An 8,667-nucleotide genomic window follows, 5' to 3' on the forward strand; every position below is an offset into this window, starting at 1 on the left:
ATAGCCACTCCCTTGGGAGTCATGAGTTGCCAGGGGACTACAATTTGCACTTGACCTATTAATAAAGCTTAGAGGGAAACAAAATTCTGTCAAATTTATCATGTCTTGCCATGCCTCTTATTACTCTGTGGTAGTATGTTAGATGTCTAGAAAGTCCATTTGTCCCACACCTGAGACCACCAGTGTTCCCTAGAGGGCCTTTCTGGGGTTTTCCGGCATTCAGCAACTTCCAGGTGTTGCCAGTATCTTTTTCAACACAAGCCTCTTCCCCCGACAGCCCACCAAAAAGAGGCTGTGCTGATGCTGAGCTGCTAAACTGAACAAATTGCAGAAGTAGCTCCACTAAGAGGGTTGCCTGCTGAATTAAGACAGGCCCTGACATGCTCTTGGCAGAAGTGAGATCGAAGAGCCGTTTTATCTGAAAGAAGTTCCCACTAGGCTTGTCTCTCTGGGGCTGGTGCGGAAACATACATACCCGACTTTTAGTGTTCTCTGCATCTCCCCAGAAGATCGTACCAGCTACCCCCAGAGCAGCACTCTCCCCGATGGTGGAGATCAAGTCTTTCTGGAAAGAAACATCCAGGTAGTTCCACAGTTAGTACAGATACAGAATATTAGGAGATTAGTAGGATACTCTCTAGCTCAATAATGGATAGAAGCTGTTCCGGTTGCTGTATTATGACTGTTCCTTATTATATAGTAAAAGGGGGTGCCTTTTAACACCAGTTTCAGCATTATGATGGAGAGATACGCAAAAAATACACACTGTCAGATAAAAGCAACATTTCAGACTGATGAAAAGAGGTGAAAGCCTTGCCTGGCCAACATGTGGGAGGGAGTTTCTTGTTGGTGCTGTGGAGGAAATGGATGGGGGACTGCCTGCCCCCCTGCCCTTGAAGGCTTTGTTCCCATGGAAGTAAGGTAAAGGTAAAAAGGTAAAGAACCCCTGGACGGTTAAGTCCAGTCAAAGGCAGCTATGGGGTTGTGGCGCTCATCTCACATTCAGGCCGAGGGAGCCAGCGTTTGACCACAGACAGCTTTCCGTGTCATATGGCCAGCATGACTAAACCGCTTCTGGTGCAATGGAACACTGTAACGAAAACCAGGGTGCACGGAAACGCTGCTTACCTTTCTGCTGCAGCAGTACCTATTTATCTACTCACACTGGTGTGCTTTCAAACGGCTAGGTTGGCAGGAGCTGGGACATTGTACCAGGAGCTCACCCCATTGTCGGGATTTGAACCGCCAACCTTCTGACTGGCAAGCCCAAGATGCTCAGTGGTTTAGACTACAGTGCCACCCGTGTTCCATGGAAGTAATCTGTTAGGGCCACACACTTGCAGTGGGCAGGGCCAAAACCTCTCTACATGCAATCTCTCAAGAATCTGAAGATACAGAAAGAGTGTAAGGTGGTAAATTATCTTAAGTTAAAATCATTGCCACCTCTTACATTTGCCATCTGTCAATGCACATGCACCACACACCAAAACAGGTGTCACCTGGTGTTGGTAGGCCAGAAAGTTCCACGAAGGATTGGGAATGCCCCGCCACCCGAAAATCTGGAGAGCGGCTGCCAGTTCATGAAGGTAGTACTGAGCCAGACTGAACAATGATCTGATAGTAGACAGAACAATGGTAAAGCACAGCCCCAATTACATGGAGGATTTACTTTCATTCAATGGGCACTTCCCAATGCAACATGGGCAAGATCAGGGACACAGTGAGACATGCACAAGGTCCTTGGAGGCAGGGCTTGTCCCCATCCTCACTTTCAGCATCTACATTTTCAGGCAGATGTGTGAACATGCCTCCGGTAGAGTACAGACAACCAGGACAAATCACGCTACACCAAATGCAGAGATCATCCTCAGACCTGAAGGGGTTGGGTGAGGAATGGAACTGATAATTGTATTCTATGGATGAATAGGCCTTTAGGCATGTGTAGTTAAAGCTGCCATTTTATTATCAATGACTGTTGCCGACCAAGAAGGAGCAAGAACTCCTTTTAAAAAATATAAAGCTTGGGCGTTACTACCCCTTGCCTAAACATGTATGAAGTTTGTCATTTTAATTAGCGTTTCACTTACACTGCTTACTTTCAGAGCACATCTGAATGATTCCTAAGTAGCAGGGATAAAAACCTCCATTCACTAACTTCCACTCTATCCATGGGCAAAGTCAGCCACATAACAAGCAAGGGTTGCATTTTTGAGGCTCTAGAACTCACCACTGGCCACAGATTATTATTTTTTTCCAAAATGCTCAGCTGTAAAGTTGCTCTTGCCTTTGGTTAGAGGTAGAGCATGAAACCAAGTTAAGATCTCAAAGAGAGAAAGACCCAAGGTGCATGCAGGTATCATGCCCACCTCTGCTTCTCCAAACAGCGGATCTGCAAGGTGCAACTGCTGACATAGGTGCCAACTCTCTGGGGCCCTGGGTGCCCGAGTACCCACAAAATTCCCCTTGAAGGGGCTGGGCACCCACAAATTTCAATGCCAGGGCCATGCACATTGCATGGCACCCATGGCCCCGGGCACCCACAGTTGCGGGGCCAAGCTGGCACTCCTGATTGCTGAAGTCCAGTTGTGTGAGGGCAGCTGAAAATTCTGTTTTGGAAACTTCCCCCACCCCAGCCAAGGCAAGATAGAAGCAGTCCAGTCTTAAAACTCATCACAGAGCCCAGTGATGTGCAAGGTCAGAAACTCTGGAAGGAAATCCCCCACCCTGAAGCTTAAGTGCGTTTCCTATTGTAAGTAGCAAACTCAGAAGTGACGGGTCTCTTTATGGTAGTCCCAGCCACACACCTTCTAAGATTATACTACAATCTTATAATGATAAAATAACAATAACTGGGGATGTGCTGCAATAAAACACTTTCCAGCTAAATCTTCTGTTTTCTGTACACATACTTGGGAAATGATTTGGAGTGCTCCAATATCTTTCAGAGTAACTTAGTTGTGTTTTTCATAATGTCTCATTACATGTAACATAACTTGTACACCATGGGTAGACAAACTAAGGCCTGGGGGCCGGATCCGGCCCAATTGCCTTCTAAATATAGCCCACGGATGGCCCGGGAATCAGCATGTTTTTACATGAGTAGAATGCATCCTTTTATTTAAAATGCATCTCTGGGTTATTTGTGGGGCATAGGAATTCGTTCATTATCCCCCCCCAATATAGTCCAACCCCCCACAAGGTCTGAGGGACAGTGGACCAGCCCCCTGCTGAAAAAGTTTGCTGACCCCTGTTGTACACCATTCTCTTGAAACTCAGGCACCTTGTGTTTTTGGTGTTCCAAAATGCTTAGCTTTGGAGCATAGTGGCTAAAAAAGCTTCCCTTTCATGCTGATCATGTGGCTTAAGGTCACTGGAGACACTGCTGCAGAAATAGTAATGAGCCTTTGATTCCCCCCACCCCAAGGCCCCACATCACTAACACTACATTGCTTCCTGCTGCTTCCTGTAAGTCCAGCTAGGAAAGGGAAATTTTTTCCTATATGAGGGAAACAGAAATCATACTGCAATAGATTACAGATTACGATACAGTTACAGGGACCAACTATCCCAGAAAGCTTTCACTCCCAAGTTGTGTGGGCCAAGGCAGAAGACAGAAGATAGTACATTTTTGCCTATGGACAAGCCAGTCACATCAATCCTGACACTACTAGCCTCAGTGGTGCTCAGACCTTGGGAGCATCTGCATGATCCTGCTGCTTCTTACAGTGCCTGGTAGCCTCAGAAGTTACCTTGGGAAACTGCAGGAAGCAGAAGCAATGCAGCTTGGCTTTCAGCACAGATCTACACTCCAAAGGCTGTGGCACCATGGCAAAGGACTACTCTGACGTTGGCATGCCTGGATGCTCTTCAAGCCAACAGAACTTGGGTCAATAGACTACATCCCCTTACCAACCCTGTGTGCTTCAGTGCGCCAGAACTAAGCCCACCCACAAGAACAATTTGGGGTGCAACTTCCGACTTCTCCAGCTCAGTGGTCCCCAATGGGCTGGACATGTATCCAGCCCAATGGCTCCCTATTCTTTAGGAAAGCCCTTGGCAAAATGCCAGACTAATGATTCTTTCTAGGGGAATTAAATGCCCATAAAGAACAGCACTTTCTTGCAGCAGTGCTGCCACAGCCATACAACCGATGAGGGAGACAGACAGAAGCAGCTGCCTCCTTCCCTCCTCAGCCCCACCCTAGACTTCTTAAGTTTCCATTACACATCAAGTCAATTTGCTTAGGACCAAGATAAAGGAGAAGTCCTTTCCCACCTCCCATTGTACAGCAAATCCACAGAAACCACAGCTCACAGGTGCTTCCTGGGAGCAGTCCCAGCCCACAAAACTTTAGTTGGAGACCTAATTAAAGCTTCTGATAAGCAGCCTTTATCTGATCGTGCTTATCAGTTATTACCACAAACTAATGCATCTCAGTTATTGCTATAACAGGTCTGAACAACGTTTGACCCAGGAAGGCAAAAGCAGCTCACCAGCTAGGTATTGGTGGCCAGCTAAGTGCCAAGTAGCCTCCCACCCTAGCCCCATTGTTTCAGTCTCAGGCAGACAGCACACCAGAAAGTTTATTACACCCCTGGAGAGTGCCATACATTGCTGGTGGATTACCTTTTGGGAGGGTGGATCACAAGCTGGGCTGACCTGTCCTTCAGACTGCTCCTCTACATGGGACAGAAATCCAACCCCAATGGCCCTGGATTCTTGGCTATTTCCCAATTCCAACAGAGTAACATCTACCAGATAGGAAAGGCTTTCTTACCTCGCTTAGGACATTCTGTGTGCGTATATAGGTGGGCCTGGTGTAGACAAAGACCGGTAGGCTATAGTTATCATGGTGCTGCTGGGAGATGCGAAGGGCCTCTCCTACCCGAGACCTCACAAACTTGCGGCCATTTGTGTGGTTGGCCAGCACCTGCTCCAGGTAGATGGAAGGGTAAAGGGCAGTGCTCTCCTTCCAAAGCCAGAAAAGATGGTCGTTGCGTGACTTCTCCACATCTGGGCAGCACCCTGTGTAGCTGTCCTGGTTCTTACTGTAGTCGTGGTTGTAGCAGTCAGGGAAGAGGTAGAAGCCCCACAGCTGCCGGGGGCGATAGTACTTGGCGTATCTCAAGGTCTCGCTCATAAACTCACGGGCATACGACTCAAATTCATACTGAGCCTCCTTCTTCACCTGGTCCTCCAGCAGGTGAGGCTGCCGAGCCTTCACAAGTAAACGGGAGACATTGCGGTAGATGTCTTTCGACTGCCAGTTCCGGACCCAGATGGGTCTCCACTCTTCCCAGTCGATCACAGCCAACCCCTCCTTTGTCTCAGTGCGGATGTATTTCCTAATACTAGATTCCAGTTGGTTCCGATGCTGCTGTAAATTGCTGTTTTGGGGGACACCCCCATTCACAGCCTTCCCCCCATCATAGTAGGGATAGAGGCCCAGGCGCTCTTTATAGAAAATGGTCAAGTTCTGGTCCACAAAAAGTTCATTGGTCGAGGCATGGACGTCAAAGATGCTGAGATCTGGCTGGACACCATAGCGAGGCTTGCATTCCTCGGTTGGCGCATTCCAAGCAACAATGAAAGGCCTGCGGGTGAGAATGGGGGTGAAGGCGGGCTTCTCTTCGTCCTGCCCAGGGGCGCCAGCCACAACCAGGAACACAAACCAAGTCACTTCCAGCACAGAGCTTCCCTGCATCCTCTCCAAGTGGTTTGGGGACAAGGTGTTGGCAGGTTACAGGCAGAGCAAAGGCCTGCAAAAGAAGACACAAGAAGAGCAGAGAAATGTGTGGTTATGCTAAAGTAAGGAAAAAGAATTACACTTTTTGACCAGGCGCAAGCTCCTTGGTACAACAGGATAAGCTAAAGGCGGCCATATGAAATGCTTCTTTGGAAACAAAGGAAAAAGAATTCCTCAACCAGAACTTTTATCTCTATCAGTAAAACTCCTCCCTCCACTAGTTTTTATCGTACTCAGAAGGTGGGAGCTAATTGGGAATTGAAACACACACACACACCAGAGAGCTGGCCTAATCTGGTATACAATGACTGTGGCAGTGTTCAGAATTTAGCTATTATTGTTATGATCCCAACCCCCTTTAAAAAAAAAACCTGTGGCATCTCAACAGGCAACATGCTTTTATTTTCCAACTTTCGTACCAGTTCCCAGAGCTCCGTCTGCAATCTGGTGTAACCCACCATCTGCTACAGGACTGGGAGTTGGAAAAGTCTACAGAGTCTAGCAAAAGCATGGCAGGCACAATCAAATAAACAGCAGCGGAGAGCAGAGCAAAACCTGGCAGAGAGGTTCTCAGAGCCTCAAGAATCAGCATGCAGGGACACATGTGTCCAGAAAACCAGCCGCCTGTTTATTTAGTGGCTTCAGGCCTGCCAGCACTGAGAGATACTTCCTAGACAGGGCAGTTCTTAAGGAGAACCTTCCTGCTTTCTTTTCCCTGAAGGCCCGTCATCAGCATAACCCTAGACTAACTGGTGGACCTAGAGGGAGAAAGGGCCATTATACAAGCATACAGATTGTACAAAAGCACCATTGGCCTCAGGAGGAAAATGGGGCAAGTAAACAGAGAAGTTAGCCCATCACAACCCTGGCAGCAGAAGCTTTTCACTAAGGAAGCCAAGGGAGTGAGACCTCAGCTTTGATGACCCTTATCACTACTGCTGAAGGAGAGTCCAAGAGCTACTTTGAAAGAACTGCATTTAAAGCCTTCCCCAGCAAAGGATGGTCCTCCAATATCTGAGCACTTTCTTAAATTTATACCAAAATGCCTACCTTCCTAACATGAAATTCAGTATTGTCTCTTTCAACACATCAACAAAATCAACACCATTTTAATATTTTTTTAAAAAGAAAGTCATCCTCTGTTTGCAAAATTTTGCTTCCCCATTATACACTCTTAACATCTTCCTGATGAGGAACAACATAGCTTCTAAAGTTTTGGGGGTCCCCCCCCCCACAGAAAAGTTCACAAGGTGAACTATTTGGTAGAAAGAAAGAATCCCTATCAAATAGCATTTGAGAGGAAAGAGTTGTGGGGAAATGTGGATTTCAGCAACTGAACTAACAGAGTCACTTTTGGAAGAAAAAAAGAAGAAGAAACCGTTTTAAAGACTGTTACTGCAGCAATCGGACAACGCTAGAAGAACAGGCAGCAGCAAAAAGTGGAAAAACTTAGCTAGAAAAGAAAAGAAAATCAAGACCCAAGTAGTTACTGAAGCCGGGTCAGCAGAACAGATGGAAGAGCACTTCCACGTGCTAACGCAAACACCAAGCCAAATATTCCGAGTTCCGAGCGAGCGTGATCGCAAAAAAATCTGCCCACTAAAAAGCAAGTAGCTTGAAACCGTGATGTTCAGCCAAAATGCAAACCAGAATCACTCGCCACAAAATATTCAAGCGGTGCACATAGGAAGGGGCCGGAAGAAATAAGTTCAAGCGAGAGAGAAAAAGATATTTTCCATTCACTGGCTCGGCTTCCTCAAAAGGGCATTTCATCAACTAGGAGGCTTGCCAAACCAAGCAGGGAAAGCGATCTGCAGTCTTGCAGAAAAACTTGCCCCTGCACAGATGCGCTAGGGGACCCGAGAGAGGAACAGCTAAGCAGAAAGAAAGTACTTTAGGAAAAACCACACTAAACACACACACACACCTCCTTCTCCTCCTCTCCGATTCCCTGCTCAACTTCAGACACTCCTTGCCAGCCAACTCTAAGCCAGCCCTGAGGGCTCCTCGAACCGCATCTCCATTGTCCTACGGTCCTGGGGCTGGGGGCGGGGAAGCTCTCTGGGTCCCCCGCTGTGCGAACTCACCTGGGTACTTAACTTATCACCCCCCTTGCCAGCTTAAGCAATATATCCTCCTGGGCGCAGAGGAGCCTCTACTTAAAGGGCACATGAGCCCAGTACCACCCACCCGCTTCTCCGGCAAGTCCGCTTCTCCCTTAAAAGATCAGAGCGAGGGACAGCCCATTGCCGATTTCAGGAAAGGGGGAGAAGGGGCACACCATGGAACAAGCCTTCTGCGGACTTTTGCGCGAGCAGCAAGAACCGAGAAAGACGTTTGAGAGCTGATATCCTTGCACACTTTGATTTTGCAACGCTCGGGTGCAAATGGCGTTGTTTCCGCCGCCCCCTCAGTACTGTTCGGTGTGAGTGCTCCCCCGCCTAGCGGAGCCACTTGGTACAATCCAGCTGCTTTCCGTATGCCAAGTGTGGCTTTGCCTCTTAAAGGGAAGCGAACATCTCGGCAGTCGGGTGGAATGTAATATGGTAGTAGGCGAGGTGCCAGCAAGTTCGCAGACCCCGGTGAGCAAAGGCGGTTGCAGTCACCCCCCCCCACCCCGGCCACCCCCAGCCTCTACAGGAAAAGGCGATGGGTTTATGGAGGAGTGGGGCTTGAGTTGCCAGCCACTCAGAGCTCTTCTTCGCAAGGGGTTGCTCACTCGGGATAAGGAAGGCCAACTTGGCTCCGCGACTGAGGGTGCCCAGGGCATGGGTGCCATGCAGTGTGCATGGCCCTGGCACTGAAATTTGTGGGTGCCGAGCCCCTTCATGGGGAATTTTGTGGGTACTCGGGCATCCACCCAGGGCCCCTGGGAGTTGGCACCTATGCTTGGGACTTTATTCAAAGTAGAAATTGCCAGG

The 8,667-nt window shown here is 48.3% G+C and overlaps 1 protein-coding gene across 1 annotated transcript in view; it reads right to left on the reverse strand.

The window, feature by feature from the left end:
- The window catches only part of LOC309526163 (uncharacterized protein), a gene marked incomplete at its 3' end in the record, with an annotated part of 29,347 nt that extends 21,359 nt beyond the window's left edge, over window positions 1–7,988 (reverse strand). Inside the window, exons 1-3 of the mRNA XM_082212078.1 lie at window positions 7,834–7,988; window positions 4,778–5,759; window positions 476–565 (exon numbers count right to left, since the gene is read on the reverse strand). Coding sequence (XP_082068204.1) covers window positions 476–565; window positions 4,778–5,704 — 1,017 coding nt within the window. The 5' untranslated portion in view covers window positions 5,705–5,759; window positions 7,834–7,988. The remainder of the gene's footprint in view (window positions 1–475; window positions 566–4,777; window positions 5,760–7,833) is intronic.
- Window positions 7,989–8,667: the final 679 nt, after the last annotated feature.

The sequence above is a fragment of the Podarcis vaucheri genome (assembly GCF_965113315.1).
Source record: "Podarcis vaucheri genome assembly, chromosome: 2".
Classification (NCBI taxonomy): domain Eukaryota; kingdom Metazoa; phylum Chordata; class Lepidosauria; order Squamata; family Lacertidae; genus Podarcis; species Podarcis vaucheri.